The sequence below is a fragment of the Stegostoma tigrinum genome, chromosome 4 (assembly GCF_030684315.1).
Source record: "Stegostoma tigrinum isolate sSteTig4 chromosome 4, sSteTig4.hap1, whole genome shotgun sequence".
Lineage (NCBI taxonomy): Eukaryota > Metazoa > Chordata > Chondrichthyes > Orectolobiformes > Stegostomatidae > Stegostoma > Stegostoma tigrinum.
The window spans coordinates 185283-202944 of record NC_081357.1 but is presented as its reverse complement, the minus strand read 5'-3'; the positions used below and the strand labels follow the sequence as shown (position 1 = coordinate 202944).

General features: G+C 43.6%; 1 protein-coding gene across 4 annotated transcripts in view; it reads right to left on the bottom strand.

Annotated features, from left to right (window-relative positions):
- Positions 1-4554: 4554 nt before the first annotated feature.
- Positions 4555-17662, bottom strand: part of btbd9 (BTB (POZ) domain containing 9) — a 153770-nt gene continuing 140662 nt past the window's right edge. For 3 of the 4 annotated variants that reach the window (XM_059645062.1, XM_059645061.1, XM_059645064.1), the window contains one exon: positions 4555-8179. In XM_059645062.1, coding sequence (XP_059501045.1) covers positions 7798-8179 — 382 coding nt within the window. In that variant the 3' untranslated portion in view covers positions 4555-7797. The remainder of the gene's footprint in view (positions 8180-17662) is intronic. The other variant, XM_059645063.1, reaches the window with a different exon arrangement.

The following is a 17662-nucleotide window of genomic DNA, read 5'->3' as shown; positions in this document are numbered from 1 at the left end:
GAGCAATTTGTGGTGAAATTAAAAAGGCAAACAATCTCTGTGCCAATAAGATCATTGAGGTAAACACGAGTCAAAGATTGGTATGGGAAAAATGGGTTCGACCTCATGGCACATTAGCACTAATACTGCGAAAGGAGGGAGCTGTTCTGATGGGGCAAGCTTCACGTGAACAACAGTAAATGAAAGGACAGAATATGTGAATGTCATATTGCAACAGGGAAACATAAAAAATGAAGTGAAATTTGATAGTAGATCAAACTTAAAGGCTTTGCATCGTAATGCATGAAGCATTCAGAATAAAGTAAATGAACTGATGGTGCAAATCAAGTTAGATGAATATCGTTTCATAGCTATTATGAAAACATGGTTACAAGAAGTACATTAGGGTTATTTTCCAAGAGCAATATGTCATGGAGCCAACTAGGAAGCAGGTTATCCTGGATCTGGTTAATTGGTAATGAGACAGCTTTAGTAAATGTCATCAAAGTAAAAGATCCCCTCAGAAGCAGTGATCATAACATGATTTAATATTCAGTTTGAGAGTGAGAAACGTGGGTCCAAAACAACTGTGTTTAACTTAAATAAAGGGAATTGCAATGAAACAAGGAGAGAATTCGCTAAGGTGGATTGGATAAATAAATTAGCAGGAATATCAGTGAACAAGCAGTGGCAGCCTTTTAAGGAGATAACTCATGAGCTTCAACGTAAAAAATCCAGTAAGGTGGAAAGATTTTAAGAAATGGATAATCTGAATATGGCTGCCTGAGCAAGTTAAGAAGAGTATGAAGTTGAAAGAAAAGCATATACTGAGGGAAAAGTCTGTGATGGCCAGAAAACTGGGTTAAATTCAGAGTCAAGTACAGGAAGTCAAAAAAGGTAATAGTGACTGAGAAAATAAACTATGAGGGTAAACTAGTGAGGAATATAAAAAACTGACACTGAGGATTTCTTTAAGCAATTAAAAAGGAAGATGGAGGGCCAAGTAAACTTAATCCACTAAAAAATGATCCTGGGGAGGCAGTTTTGGGGAACAAGGAAATTGCAGGATAATTAAACAGATATTTTGCATCAGTCTCATGGTGGAATGTATTTCAAACATCCCATTAATACTAAAGAATACTGAAACAGAACTAAGTGGGTGTGAGTTTGCTTGCTGAGCTGGAAGGTTAGTTTTCAGACATTTCGTCACCATTCTAGGTAACATCATCAGTGAGCCTCTGACGAAGCGCTGGTGTTATGTCCCGCTTTCTATTTATCTGGTTAGGTTTCCTTGGGTTGGTGATGTCATTTCCTGCACTGGTGATGTCATTTCCTGTTCTTTTTCTCAGAGGATGGTAGATGGGCTCCAAATCAATGTGTTTGTTGATGGAGTTCCGGTTGGAATGCCAAGCTTCTAGGAATTCTCGTGCATGTCTCTGTTTGGCTTGTCCTAGGATGGATGTGTGTCCCATAGAACATAGAACATTACAGCACCGTACAGGCCCTTCGGCCCTCGGTGTTGTGTCGACCTGTCATACCGATCTCAAGTCCATCTAACGTACACTATTCCATGTACATCCATATGCTTATCCAATGACGACTTCACCGGAGGCTCACTAATGATGTTATCTAGAATGATGACGAAATGTCCGAAAACTAACCTTCCAGCTCAGCGAGCAAACTCACATCCAGAACCTCAACCTGAGCTGCAAATCTCCTCAAAACTCACGAACTAAGTATCATCACCATTGATTCAGAAGTCTTATTTAAAAGCGTGGTGGGTGTGTCGAATGCACTGCCAGCAGTGGTAGTGGAGTCAGATACTTTAGAGACTTTTAAGTGACTGTTGGGTAGAACATAGAACATAGAACAATACAGTGCAGAACAGGCCCTTCGGCCCTCGATGTTTCTCCGTTTCAGTATTCTTTAGTATTATTGGGATGTTTGAAATACATTCCACCATGAGACTGATGCAAAATATCTGTTTAATTACCCTGCAATTTCCTTGTTCCCCAAACCTGCCTCCCCAGGATCATTTTTTAGGGGATTAAGTTTACTTGGCCCTCCATCATGAACTAATCTAAGCCCCTCCCCCTGCACTATCCCATCATTATCCATCTGCTTATCCAAGGACTGTTTAAATGCCCCTAATGTGGCTGAGTTAACTACATTGGCAGGCAGGGCATTCCACGCCCTTACCACTCTCTGAGTAAAGAACCTGCATCTGACATCTGCCTGAAATCCATCACCCCTCAATTTGTAGCTATGCCCCCTTGTACGAGCTGAAGTCATCATCCTCGGAAAAAGACTCTCACTGTACACCCTATCTAATCCTCTGATCATCTTGTATGTTTCTATTAAATCCCCTCTTAGCCTTCTTCTCTCCAATGAGAACAGACCCAAGTCCCTCAGCCTTTCTTCATAGGGCCTGCGCTCCAGACCAGGCAACATCCTGGTAAATCTCCTCTGCACCCTTTCCAATGCTTCCACATCCTTCCTGTAAGGGGGTGACCAGAACTGCACGCAATATTCCAAATGAGGCCGCACTAGCATTTTGTACAGTTGCAGCATGACATCACGGCTCCGGAACTCAATCCCTCTACCAATAAAACCTAACATACCGTAAGCCTTCTTAACAGCTCTATCAACCTGGGTATGCACATGGAGGATAGTAAAATGTAGTGTATGCAGGATAGTTTGATCTTAGTAGGATAATAGGTTGGCACAACATCGTGGGCCGAAGGGCCTGTACTGTGCTGTACTGTTCTACGTTCTTAAACAAACTAACGGAAATAATGGTCCTCTGCCTCCTACGATCTTAAAAGAGGTATCAACAGAGATGCTGGGCGCAAAGATCCAAAATTCCTTGGACTCTGAGGAAATGCCAGATGATTGGAAAATGGCAATAAGCATGCCTATTCAAAAAGGGAAGGAGGTAAAAGCGAGTAACTATCAGCCGATTAGACTAACATCTATTATTGGAAAAGTTTTAGAATCAAGTGTGAAAGAATTAACAGCAGAACATTTGGAAAATCATAATCCAATCATGCAGTCAGTATGAAAAGGAAATCATGTCTGGCTAACTTGTAAGAGTTTTTTGAGGAAATTTCAACTCGAATGGATCTAGGGTAACCTGTAGATGCATTATCTTTAGACTTTCAGAAGACATTCCATAAGATACGTGACAAAAGGTTAAACCATAACAGCCCACAGTGTTGGAGGTAGTTTATTGGTTTAGGTACAGACTTGGCTAATGGAAGGAAACAATGAGCTGCGATAAAGGATATCTTTTACGGTTGGTGACCAGTAACCAGTGGGTTCCACAGGGATCAGTGCTGGGACCACATCTGTTTACAATAAGTATTAATGAACTGGTGGAAGGAAGTGAATGCATCCTATCCCAAACCTGCAGTTGACACAAATATAGGTAGAAATTCAAGTTGTAATGGAGATACAAACAGTTTACAGAGAAATATTAATAGCATAGATAAGCAGGCAATAAGTTGGTAAATGGAGTATAACATTGGAAAAAAATGAAACTGTTCATTTTGGAAAGGAGAACAAAAGCACAGGATTTTAATGAGTTGGGAAGAGGTTGTAGACTTGCTGAGTGAGCTGGTGTGTTTGACTGCAGATGTTTCATTACCCTGCTCAGTAGTATCATCAGAGCGCCTCCAGCGAAGTGTTGGTGTTCTGTCGCGCTCTGTATTTTTCAGAACCAAAAGTAATACCAACCACACCAGCAAACTGAGGCATATAAATAAAATAGGGTACAGAAAGTAATCAGGAAGGTTTATGGGATGTTGGCCCTTATTTCAATGGGGTTGGAGTACAAGGAAAATGAAGTCTTACTGCAAATGTTCAAGGTGCTGGTGACATTACCTCTGAAGTATTGAGTGCAGTTTTGGCCCACTTACTCAAGGGAAGGTATCATTGTAATCGAGGCAATTCACAGAACGTTCACTAGGATAATCCCTGGTATGGAGGGACTGTCTTAAAAGCAAAGGTTAAACAGGTTGGGAATCTAGTCACTGAAGTTTAGAAGAATGAGAAGCAATCTCATTGAAACAGATTCAATTCTTAAGTAAATAAGATAATAAAATGTGAGGCTGGATGAACACAGCAGGCCAAGCAGCATCTCAGGAGCACAAAAGCTGACGTTTCGGGCCTAGACCCTTCATCAGAGACCTCTCTGATGAAGGGTCTAGGCCCGAAACGTCAGCTTTTGTGCTCCTGAGATGCTGCTTGGCCTGCTGTGTTCATCCAGCCTCACATTTTATTATCTTGGAATTCTCCAGCATCTGCAGTTCCCATTATCTCTCAATTCTTAAGTAGTTTGCCAGGATAAATGCTGTGAGGATGCTGTAGAAGAGCTGATATTTAAAAAATTGGAGCAAGACTGCAGAAAGCTATAGACCAGAGGAATTTTGGAGTACTCATGCATGAACCACAACATTCAGTGGGTAATAGGGAAGGCAAATGGAATGCTGGCCAGCATTGGCCTTGGGAAGGTGGTGGTGAGAGACCTTCTCGAACAGCTGCAGTCCATCTGCTGTGGGGTGACAAACAATGCTTTGGAGAGGGTTCAGAGGAGGTTTACCAGGATGCTGCCTGGACCGAAGGGCTTATCTTATGAAGAGAGGTTGACTGAGCTCGGACTTTTTTCATTGGAGAAATGGAGGAGGAGAGGGGACCTAATTGAGATATATAAGATATGAGAGGCATAGATAGAGTTGATAGCCAGAGACTATTTCCCAGGGCAGAAATGGCTAACACGAGGGCTCATAGTTTTAAGCTGGTTGGAGGAAAGTATAGAGGGGATGTCAGAGGCAGGTTCTTTACACAGAGAGTTGTGAGAGCATGGAATGCGTTGCCAGCAGCAGTTGTGGAAGCAAGGTCATTGGGGTCATTTAAGAGACTGTTGGACATGCATATGGTCACAGAAATTTGAGGGTGCATACATGAGGATCAATGGTCGGCACAACATTGTGGGCTGAAGGGCCTGTTCTGTGCTGTACCGTTCTATGTTCTATGTTGCAGTTGTATCGGACTTTGCTTCGGCCACATTTGGAGTACAGTGTACAGTTCTGGTCGCCACATTACCAAAAGGATGTGGATGCTTTGGAGAGGGTGCAGAGAAGGTCACCAGGATGTTGCCTGGTATGGAGGGTGCTAGCTATGAAGAGAGGTTGAATAGATGAGGATTATTTTCATTAGAAAGACGGAGATTGAGGGGGGACCTGATTGAGGTCTACACAATCATGAGGGGTATAGACAGGGTGGGTAGCAAGAAGCTTTTTCCCAGAGTGTGGGACTCAATTATTAGGGGTCATGAGTTCAAAGTGAGAGGAGGAAAGTTTAAGGGAGATATGCGTGGAAAGTTCTTTACACAGAGGGCGGTGGGTGCCTGCAACGCGTTGCCAGTGGAGGTGGTAGACGCAGACACGATAGTGTCTTTTAAGATATATCTGGACAGGTACATGGATAGGCAGGGAGCAAAGGGATACAGACCCTTAGAAAATACAGGATGACAGCTTTAGGCAGAGGATCTGGGTTGGCACAGGCTTGGAGGGCCAAAGGGCCTGTTCCTGTGCTGTAATTTTCTTTGTTCTTGATGTCAAGGGCTGTCACTCTTCCTCATTTCTGGAATTCAGCTCTTTGGTCCATGTTTGAACCAACGCTGTAATGAGATCAGGAGCTGAGTGGTCCTGGTGGAACACAAACTGGATGTCACTGAGCAGGTTATTGCTGAGCAGGAGCTGCCTGATAGCACTGTTACTGACACCTTCCATCACTTTACTGATGGTCGAGAGGAGACTGATGGGATGGGAATTGGCCGGGTTGGATTTGTCCTGCGTTTTGTGTACAGGACATACCTGGGCAATTTTCCACATTGTTGGGTAAGTACCGGTGTTGTAACTGGACTGGAAGAGCTTGGCTACAGAAGTGGCAAGCTCCAGAGCATAAAACTTCAATACTATTGCCGGGACATTGTCAGGGTCCATAGTCTTTGTAATTTCTAGTGTCTACAACCGTTTCTTGATGTCAAGTGAATGATTGGAATTGGCTGAAGACTGGTATCTGTAAGGTGGGAACCACTGGAGGAGGCTGAGATAGATCATCCACTCAGCACTTCTGGCTGAAAATCGCTGCGAATGCTTCAGCCTTACCTTTTTCACTGATGTGCTGGGCTCTTCCATCAATGAGGATAAAGATGGGGAGCCTTCTCCTCCAGTGAGTTGTTTAATTGCCCACCACCATTCACAACTGGATGTTGCAGGGCTGCAGAGTTAGATCTGATCCACTGGTTGTGGGATCGCTTAGCTCTGTCTGTCACTTGCTGCTTTCACTGTTTGGTGCGCAGCTAGTCTTGTTTGGTGGCTTCATCAGGTTGATACCTCATCTTCAGGTATAGCCTGGTGCTGCTCCTGGCCTTCCCTCCTGCAGTCTCCATTGAACCATGGTTGATCCCCTGGCTTGATGGTCCTGGTTGAGTGGGGGATATGCCAGGCCATGAGGTTACAGATTGTGCTGGAGTACAATCCTGCTGCTGTCAATGGCCCACAGCGCCCAGGGCCAGTGACACGGAATCTCCTCAATGGTCAATCATACTTGTCAGCCAGTAATGGCCAATGTATGCCACATGATACGACAGAGCATAATACAAAAGTGAAGACAGAACTTTGTCTCCACAGGGACTGTGTGGTGGTCACTCTTACTGATACCACATGGACTAATTAGAGAACATTTTCAAAAACTGGAACAGGCAAGATGGACCAAATAGCTTCTTGCATTGTGCTATTCCAGGTCCAATTGTGCAGTTATGACACACGGATGCTGCCAATTTCAGGGCAGAGAGATACAACTACTGTAGCTCTAGTACAAAAGCATTACATTTCAATAAGATGCAAGATGCTATCTAGCCTTCATGTATTTTTATTAGGATAGTCCCACTGAATAGACAAGAAATACATTTTTTAAAATTTGCTACTCTATATCAGAACTTGCCAATGAACACGGCACTATTTGAATGAATGCAGTGGCCAGATATTTTTACAAGTTCAATATGTTGGCAGTGCCCAAGCTCAGGACAGAACATGACTGTGATATTCGTGCCCTTGTCACAGCACTGACTTGGTGGGAATTCAAATAACTTCAAATAGCTCATATTTCACAATGACCCCAAAGCTCAATGGGAAGATTTGGTACTCTTTACAAAACATAAAAACAGTTCATAGACTAGCACATGGGCCAAATTATCCTGGACAATAACACTGACACCATGTGCAGTCATGCCTCATCAGCAATTATTCACCAAAATGACACATCAGTGTCTTAAATTAAACCCAAGTTCAACAATTTGAAAGAAAGCAGCTCATCTTCAGCCAGATCCCGACTTGCTTGACTGGGTCAGTGAACGTGTCCAATTCCCAACATTTAATTATTAACTGGATAAAACAGGAGCTGGTATGAAAGAGTGTTTGGTAAACGAGTGAGACTAAGAAATGTTAAACTCTTTAAAGATTCAGGCAGCAGTCTCTGAATTTCCTATAGTCAGCGTGGGAGAGTTGTAATTTAGTCCTCAGGCTCATGCTTGCAGTAATCATTAGTCCATTCCTGTAACACTGGGTCGATTGAATTCTCCACTGACACAGTGTGAGAAATCTTTCCTCTTCGACACTGCACAGCCGCAGAAGAATTGCACACTGGCCTGAGACGGAATCAGTTTCAGTCTCTGCAGTAAGTTGTTACATCTCTGACGATGTAAACTTCATGACTGGGAACAGGAGTCTCATCCCTTTTCCTCCGACACACGGGTTAGGTGATCTTGACGTCACAATTTGTAGTGCACTGATTACACAACGAGTAGGAAATGGTCTGAACAGACATGTTCAACATATAGTCAGGGTTGACCAACGTTGCTATGTAGTACAATATGGGCAAAAACAAGGATGTGCATGTCCAGAATTCACCTTGATTGGAAACAGCCTCAATGTACTTAAGGTGATAATCAAGAATGATAACAGCCATCCTCCAAAACTCAGTGGCTGAACTGCATTCTGTCGCTTGGGTTCGGGACAGACCGAGTTGGCGTTCCAGATCTATAGCCTGGTTCAGCACTTGCTCCTGATGGGTCTGCACTTGGCTCCTGGTGGGCATTCTTTTGTGCTGGACATTCAAAGTGCACACAATGGAATACCTAGAGTAGGAAATGACGGTTAGAATTGTAATTCTAATCCTGTCTTACGTGCCTCCTGAATGAAGAGTCTGGATGTTTTAACCGAGACCTTAAATCTGTGTGCAAAGGAACTTGCCTGGTTATCAGATTAACTATGCAATCTTTCAAAAAATGTGCCACCCAACTGTCTACAATAGGAAAGCACATAAAGGTTATACGACAGCACAGGATTGCAGTGTCACACATGTTCTTTGATATTATCGATACTTTTATTTTGGTCATATTAGCTCGTTGTGGAAATGAGAGAAATGATTGAATACCACTTCCCTCCCTCACACTGCTTTTATTTACTTCCTTTTTATTAATTACTTGACAGCTATTTGCCGATTTGATAATCAAATCAGCCATGGTTTTACTGAATGTTGGAGAAGGCTCAAGGGGCTGAATGGCCTATTCCTTCTGCAAATTCCAATGAGTTTATTATAAAGCCATGTTATGATTTGTAAAACCCTTCAATCATCCACTATCTTTTCTGATTACATTAAAGGCCAATCATTTTAATCTAAAACAATTTGTCAAGAAAGGTTGTAAGGATAATATCAACAACTATAGATTAACTTTGGCTGTGGAGAAACTGCCGGAAACAATTATCCCGGATAGAGTCAGGAATCACACGGGAAAAGATGGCTTGATTAGGAAGAGTCGGTGTGGATTTCTCAAAGGAAAACTGTCTTTCATTAACTTGCTGGAGTATTGTGAAGAGGTAACAGATAGGCTTGATGAAGGTGATGCTTGATATGGTCGTGCACATGGATTTCCAGAAAGAGTTTGATAAACTGCTGCAGAACAAACCAGTGAGGAAAGGTATAGGTCATGGTTTTAATATGGATACACCATTGGCTGAGGGTTAGGGAACAGAGTAACGGCTAATGGATATTTTTTCGGTTTGGAGGAACATTTGTCATGGAGTTCCCTAAGGGATCAATATTGGGGCCCCTGGCTTTCCTGAAATAATGATCTGGATCTTGCTGTGCAGGAGACAATTTCAAAGTTTACAGATGACATTAAACTTAGAAGAATTGTAAATTGTGAGGAGAACAGTGTGGAACTTTGAAAAAGACAGTGACACATTGGTGGAGTGAGTGGATAGGTAACAGATGAGGTTCACTGCAGAGAAGTGTAAGGTGAAGCACTCTGGTCAGAAGAACGTTGGTAGTCAATTCTAAAGTAGGTGCAGGAGCAGTGGGACATGGGTGGATATGTGCACAGATCAATGAAGGTAGTAGAGAATACGGAGAGCAGTTAATAAAGCATACAATGGCTTTGGCTTTATTAATAGTGGCAAGAGCAAGGAAGTGATGTTGAACTTGTGTAAGCCACTTATTAGACTTCAGTTGGAGTACTGTGTACAGTTGTGCGTGCCACATTACAGAAAAGATGTGAAGCATTTGGAAAAGCTTAACACAATCAGAATCAATCTGGTTTAGTGAAAGGGAAACCACGTTTGACAAATTTTCTAGAGCTCCTTGAGGATATAACAAGCAGTTTTGATAATGGGGCACCAGCAGATTTTTTTTCTTTATTCATTCACAGGATGAGGGTGTCACTGTTAGGCAGCATTTATTGCCCATCCCACTTGCGTGGGGGTAGTGGAGAGTCAACCACAGGATATAATGTGAGATAACACGGTGTGAAGCTGGATGAACACAGCAGGCCAGGCAGCATCATAGGAGCAGGAAAGCTTGACGTTTCGGGTCGGGACCTTTCTTCCAAAATGGGGGGAGGGGAGGGGGATTCTGAAATAAATAGGGAGACAGGGGGAGGCGGATAGAGGAGAAGATAGGTGAAGAGGAGACAGACAGGTCAAAGAGGCGGGGTTAGAGCCAGTGAAGGTGAGTGTAGGTGGGGAGTTAGGGAGGGGATAGGTCAGTCCAGGCAGGACAGACCGGTTTGGGGGGGGGGGGGGGGGGGGGGAGATGAGGTTAGTGGGTAGGAAATGGGGGTGGTGCTTGAGGTGGGAGGAATGGTTAGAGAGGCGGGAATTACCTGGGCTGGTTTTGGCATGTGGTTGGGGGAGGGAAGATTTTGAAACTTGTGAAGCCCACATCCTGCAGCCCAAGGGCATCAAAGTGAAATATGAGGTGCTGTTCCTGCATCTTCTGGGTGGTGTCATTGTGGCACTGCAGGAGGCCCAGGATGGACATGTCGTCCAAGGAATGGGGAGTTGGGGGGTGGAATTGCAATGGTTTGCGACTGGGAGGTGCAGTTGTTTATCATGAACCGAGCGGAGGTGTTCTGCAAAGCGGTTCCCAAGCATCCGCTTGGTTTCCCTGACGTAGAGGAGGCCACAACGGGTACAATGGATACAATATACCACATTGGCAGATGTGCAGGTGAACCTCTGCTTGATGTGAGAAGTCTTCCTAGGGCCAGGGATCGGGGTGAGGAGGAGATCTTGGGGCAGGTGTAGCACTTGCTTCAGTTGCAGGGAAAAGTGCCAGGTGTGGTGGGACTGGAGGGGAGTGTGGAGCGGGCAAGGGAGTCATGGAGAGAGTGGTCCCTCTGGAAAGCGCATAAGGGTGGGGAGAAAAAAATGTCTTTGGTGGTGGGGTCGGATTGCAGATGGCGGAAATGTTGGAGGATGAAGCGTTGGATTTGGAGGTTGGTGGGGCGGGTCGTGAGGACGAGAGGGATTCTGTTTTGGTTATTATTGCGGATAGGGAGTGTGAGGGATGAGTTGCCGGAAATGCTGGAGACACGGTCGAGGGCATTTTTGATCACTGTGGAGGGGAAGTTGCAGTTTTTGATTCAAAAAAAGGACAATAATATAGGATATAACGCATTTAGATTTTTAGAATGTATTTGACAAGGAATGACATAAAAGATTACTGCACAAGATTGAAAACCTCATAGTATTAAGATAATGTATTAGTATCAATTGGTTAACACACAGAAGGCAGGGTTTAGAATAACCCATCTTTCTGAAGTTGGAATGTCACAACTGGTGGAGTGCCACATGGGCCAATCTTAGGGTATCAATTATTTACCATCTATATTAATGATTTGGAGCAGGGGCACAGCGTTATGTACTACATGTTCTGATGAGGATATAAGGAATCTGCAAGGGGATATAGATAGGCTGAGCTAGAGGGAAAAAAACTTGGCAACTGGAATTGAATGGAGTGATAATGAAGTCATGCACTTTGCTAAAAAGAATCAGAAGGCAGATTATTACTTCAAGAGAGAGATACTCCAAAATAGTGTAGTATAGAGGGATCTGGGTGCATTGTGTATGAAACTTTACACAAAAATGTTTGCTTGCAGGTGTAGCAAGTAATTAAGAAGGCAAATAGAATTTTGGCCTTTAATGCTTCAGGGTTTAGAGTTTTAAAACAGGGAAGTCTAATTACAACATACAGGGTGCTGGTGAGCCCTCATCTGGAACACTTTCAGTCCTTGTATTTAAGATCATAAGACACAGGGGCAGAAGTAGGCCATTCAGCCCTTCAAGTCTGCTCTGTGATTCAATGAGACCACAACTGATCCAGTAACCTTCAACCCTACTTCCCTGCCTTTTCCCCATTACACCTGATTCCTTTCCGGAACGAAAAGCTGCCTAGCTCAGCCCACCATACTTAATAACATAGCCTTGACAGCTCACTGAGCGAAGGAATTCCACAGATTCACTCGCTCTGAAAAGAATTTTCTCTTCATTAGTCTTAAGTATGCAACCCTTTATTCTGAGCTTATGCCTTCTGGTTCTACACTTTTCCAGAAGGGGTAACAACCTCTCCACATCTACCCTGTCAAGTCCTTTCAAATATGGCAGCAGCTGATTGTGGTGTCCGGGCTATATCTACCACTGGTTGGTGGGGAGATTTTGAAGCTTGTAAAGTCCACATTGAGATAATTGGGTTGTGGGGTTCCCAGGCGAAATATGAAGTGCACTTTCTCCAGTTTTCGGGTGGTATCATTGTGGCACTGGAGGAAGTCTAGGATGGACATGTCGGAAACATTCTCTGGACTACCTCCAAATGAGGAGCATAAAACAGTTCACAATATTCTAGTCATGGACTGGCCTATGCCTTGTACAGTTTTAGTAAAACCCCCTGCTTTTGTTTAAGAAAGAATATACTGGCATTGGAGGCTGTCCAATAGAGATTCTCTCAGATGATTGCTGTGATGAAAGAGTTGATTTGTCAAGAATGGCTAAACAGGTTAGGCATTTGATCAGTAGAGTTCAGGAGAATGAGAGGTGATGTTTGAAACATATAAGATTCTGAGGTAGAAATTAAGATGTTTCATGAGCAGCAGTATCTCAGACTAGGGCACACCATGGCAGAATTAATGGATGGGCGATAAATTCTTGCCCAACCAGCAATGCCTACATCCCAGGAATGAATGTTTTAAAAATAATTTAAAACTGAGAAGTGAAAGAATTTCTTCTCCCAGAGGGTAGTGGTTGGCTGGAATTCTCTACCTGAGGAAGTTGTGGAGGCTAGGTAACTGAAAGCTTTTGAGGCACTGGCACCAGTATTATGGTGGAAGGGAGCTATTCTGTTGGGGTCAATAAAATGTACAGCTGGAGGCACAGCAGGTCAGTCAAATAACTAAAACTGGAGATAGGACTTTAAGCTTTAATGGGGGAGAGTAGGGCAGGGCCAGGATAGAGGAATAGTAGGGTCATAAACCAAGAGAATATGGCAGCATTACAGTACAGGTATTTAGACAATGATACTGAGAGTGGGACAGGAAAAGATAGAGTGCACACTTGTAACAAAGAAGGAACAAAAAGGTAACAAGGCAAAACTAATTGATTTTAAATTGAATATTCACAGTATTCAGAATATAACTTCAGTCAGGCCATAGCTGTGTGCAGTTCTGGTCTCCACACTATAGGAAGGATGGGATTGCACTGGAGGGGGGTGCAGAGGAGATTTACCAAGGGATGTTGCCTGGAATGAAGTAGTATAGGTGGGAAAACAGACATAACAAGGTGTGGAGCTGGATGAACACAGCAGACCAAGCAGCATCAGAGGAGCAGGAACGCTGAAGTTTCGGGTCGAGAAGACAGACTGGATAAACACAGATTGATCTCTGGAGAAGAGAAGGTTAAGGAGGGACATGATCAAGGTGTTTCAGACCACGAGGGCTATGGACAGAAAGCAGATGTACTCCTTAGTTGAAGGTCTGCAACAAGGCAGGAGGTTTAAAGGGTATTTGAGAACAAACGTTTTCAGTCAGATGAAATTGGAAGAATGTTCTAATTAGTGTAGACAGACTGGCACAGACTCTCTGGGACAAATAAATGATTACACAGATTAGCAGGTGTGATGTTATAGCCATTATGGAGGCATGGTTACAAGGAGAACAATTCTGGGAATTAGACATTCAGGCATCTGTGATTTTGAGAGGACAGGTAGGAAGGAACGGGTGGTGGGGTAGCTTTATTAGTAATCTTGTTGAATTATAAGATGTAGAATCCATTTGGATGGAGGTAAGAGGGAGCAAAAGGAAATAAGACATTGATAAGAGCAGACTCCCTAGCAGTAGCTGTTCTGTGGATTACAGAATAAATCAGGGGTCAATGAAGGGTAAATTAAGGTTCTAATCTCCACAGTACTATCTAAGCCATGAGCTAACTGGCAAAGGGTCATCAGAAGGTAAAAGGTGAAAGATTGGCATGGGAGAAATGGGTTTGAATTCTTGGGACACTGGCACCAGCACTGGGGAAGGAGGGAGCTGTTCCGATGGGATCAACTCCACCCGAATTATGATGAGGCTACAGTCCTGGTGAATCACAGAACTACAGCTGTAGATCGGACTTTAAACTAAATGGGTTCAGTTGCATGGTAAACCCAAAAACCAAATGTAGTGGGAAGATTGCAGGTTAATGATGGGGCCGAAATTTATTAGAAAACTGCATCAAGTAAACAGAAAGGCACAGGGAAACTCAATAACTGAACAAATGTGAAGGCTTTGTATCTTAATACAAGAAGCATTCAGAATAAGACAGGCAAAGTGGCGTTCCAGATTGAGGCAAATGAATCTAATCTCATAGCCTTGATAGAAACATGGTTACCAGATCAAAGCTGGAAATTGAACACTGAGGGATGCCTGACCTTTCGGAGACACAGGCGGGAATGACATGGTGGTGGGGTAGCGCCGTCAATAAGAGATGAAGTGAAGACAGTTGTGGGAGACGATCGAGACTCGGATGATGGACAGTCCTTGTGGGTGAACGTACAAATCAGTAAGGGAAGGAAGACATTGGTAGGAGTAATGTAGAGAGCCTAACAATAGCGACACTGTAGGGAACACTGTAAATCAACAAATAATAGGAGACCGTAAAAATATCTGAGCAATAATTATGGGTGATATTAATCTTCATGTTGATTGGGTCAATTGAGTTGGAAAGGGCAGCTGCAACAATAAACTTATAAAGGGCATTAGGGATTGTTTCCTAGAACAATATGCTACGGGGCTAAACAGGAAGCAGGCTGTCCTGGATCTGGTGATGGGTAATGAGGCAGACTTAATAAATGATCAGAGAGACTATTTCCCAGGGCAGAAATGGCTAACAGGAGGGGTCATAGTTTTAAGCTGGTTGGAGGAAAGTATAGAGGGGAATGTCAGAGGCGAGTTCTTTATACAGAGAGTTGTGAGAGCATGGAATGCGTTGCCAGCAGCAGTTGTGGAAGCAAGGTCATTGGGTTCATTTAAGAGACTGCTGGACATGCACATGGTCACAGAAATTTGAGGGTGCATACATGAGGATCAATGGTCAGCACAACATCGTGGGCTGAAGGGCCTGTTCTGTGCTGTACTGTTCTATGTTCTCTATAAACAATCCCTGGAACGTAGTGATGATAACATGATAGAATTTAAAGTTCGGCTTGAGAGTGAAAAACTAAGGTCAGAAACAACTGTGTTTAACTTAAATAAAGAGAATTACAATTCAATGAGGACAGAGTTAGCCAAAGTGAACTGGGTGGATAGATTAACAGGAATGACAGTAAACAAGCAGTGGCAGATATTTAAGGAGCTAATTCACGACTTTCAGCAAAAATATATCCCAGTAATCAGCAAAGATTCTAAAAGACAGATAAACTGACCACGTCTAACTGAGGAAGTTAAGTGTAATATAGAAGCAGGCCAAGCAGCATCAGAGGGACAGGAAAGCTGACGTTTTGGGTCGGGTCCTTTCTTCAGAAAAAACAGGTAAGTATAGACCGATTAGCCTAATATCTAATATCTATTAGAACTGTGCTGGAATCAATTATTAATGAAGCAACTCGGAAAACCATAATTTAATTAAACAGACAGCATGGCGTCATGAATGGGAAATCATGTCTGAATAATTTATTAGATCTTTTTTGAGGAAGTCTCGGCCAGAGTGGGTAGTGGGGAACCAATAGATGTGTTGTATTTGGAATTCCAGAAAGCTTTCAACAAGGTACCTCACAAAGGGTTAAGTTATAAGATAACAGCCCACAGTGTTGGAATTCACACTATTGGCATGGATAGAGAACTAGCTCATGGACAGAAAACAGTGAGTGGGGGTAAGGTGTTCTTTCTCAGGTTGGCAACGAACGACCACCAGGGTTCCACAGGGATCTGTGCTGGGACCACATCTGTTTAAAATATTTCTTAACGACTTGGAGGAAGGAAGTGAATGTACTGCCACAGAATTTACAGACAAAAATAGGTGGAAAGGGTGATGGGAATGCAAACTGTTTATTCAGAGATAGTGACAGGTTACTAGGTTACAAGGGAAGGCCATAGCAGACAGGACCCAGTCACTGAGCCTGGTCCTGTGGCACAGAAGGGAAGGGGGGAGAATAGGAGAGCAATTGTAGTGGGGAAATCCATTAGTAAGAGGCACAGACAGACAGTTCTGTGGACATGAACGAGATGAACGGGTGGTATGCTGCCTCCCGGTGCCAGGGTCCGTGACGTCTTGGATCGTGTCTTCAAGATCTTTAAGGGGGAGGGTGGGCAACCAGCAATCACGACATAGGGACAAAAAGGACCGAGAATGCGAAAAACAAGTACAGGGAGTTAGGTTGGAAGCTGAAGTCCAGGCCAAACTGGGTAGTTATCTTTGGATCACTTCCAGTGTCACGTGATAATGAGGTAAGAAATAGGGAGCGAGTGCAGCTAAACACATGGCTACAGGGCTGGTGTAGGAGGGAGGGCTTCCATTATGTGGATAATTAGAGCACATTCTGGAGAAGGTGGGACCTGTACAGTAAGGACGGGTTGCACCTGAACCGGAAAGGCACAAATATCCTGGGAGGGAGGTTTGTTCGAGCTGTACAGGATAGTTTAAATTAGATTGGCAGAGGGTGGGGAACTGGATGAGGTATTCAGGCTTCCAACAGACACAACAGGGAGTGAGGTTGTTAATGAAGAAATCCAGTCGATGGAGCGTAATAGTGGATACAGGGACAGTTTGAGGTGTGTATACTTCAATGCCAGAAGTATCAGAAATAAGGCGGATGAGCTAACAGCATGGGTTAATACTTGGAACTACGATGTTGTGGCCATTACAGAAACTTGGGTAACTCAGGGTCAGCAATGGTTGTTGGAAGTTCTGGGATTTAGATGCTTTAAAAGAAACAGGGAAAGTGGTGAAAGAGGCGGGGCTAGCAAGGGCGAGTATAGCAGCTACTGAAAGGCAGTTCGAGAATGGTATGTCTGCAGAGTCAGTTTGGGTTGAGGTCAGGAACAAGAAAGGAGCAGCCACTTTATTGGGGTTTCTTTTTATAGACCCCCTAACAGTTGGAGAGAAGTAGAGGAGCAGATTGGGAGGCAGATACTGGAAAGGTGCAGGAGTCACAGGGTTGTAGTCACGGGTGACTTCAACTTTCCAAATATTGATTGGAAACTTTTCAGTTGTAATAGTTTAGATGGAGTGGATTTTGTCAGGTGCGTTCAGGAAGGATTCCTGACACAGTACATCGATAGGCCAACACGAGGAGAGGCCACTTTGGATTTGGTGCTTGGCAATGAACCAGACCAAGTGTTAAACCTGTTGGTAGGAGAGTATTTTGTCGGTAGCGATCATAACTCTGTTTGCAACAGTCATGGAAAAGGATGGGTACGTACAGCAGGGTAAGGTTTGTAGTTGGGGGAAGGGTAATTACAATTCAGTTAGACAAGAACTGGGTAACATAAAATGGGAACAGATGCTTTCAGGGAAGAGCACCACCGAATTGTGGAGATTGTTTAAGGAATGCATACTGTGTGTGCTCAATATGTTTGTCCCTAGTAGGCAGGGAATATGTGGTCGAGTGAGGGAGCCTTGGTTCTCAAGACAGGGCGAACGACTGGTTAAGAGGAAGAAGGATGCTTATGTAAGGTTTAGGAAACAAGGAATGGAAAAGGCTGTGAGGGATACAAGTTATCCAGGAAGGAGCTGAAGAAAGGACTTAGGAGAGCTATAAGGGGGCATGAGAAAACCTTGGCAGATAGGATCAAGGAAAACTCCAAGGCTTTTTA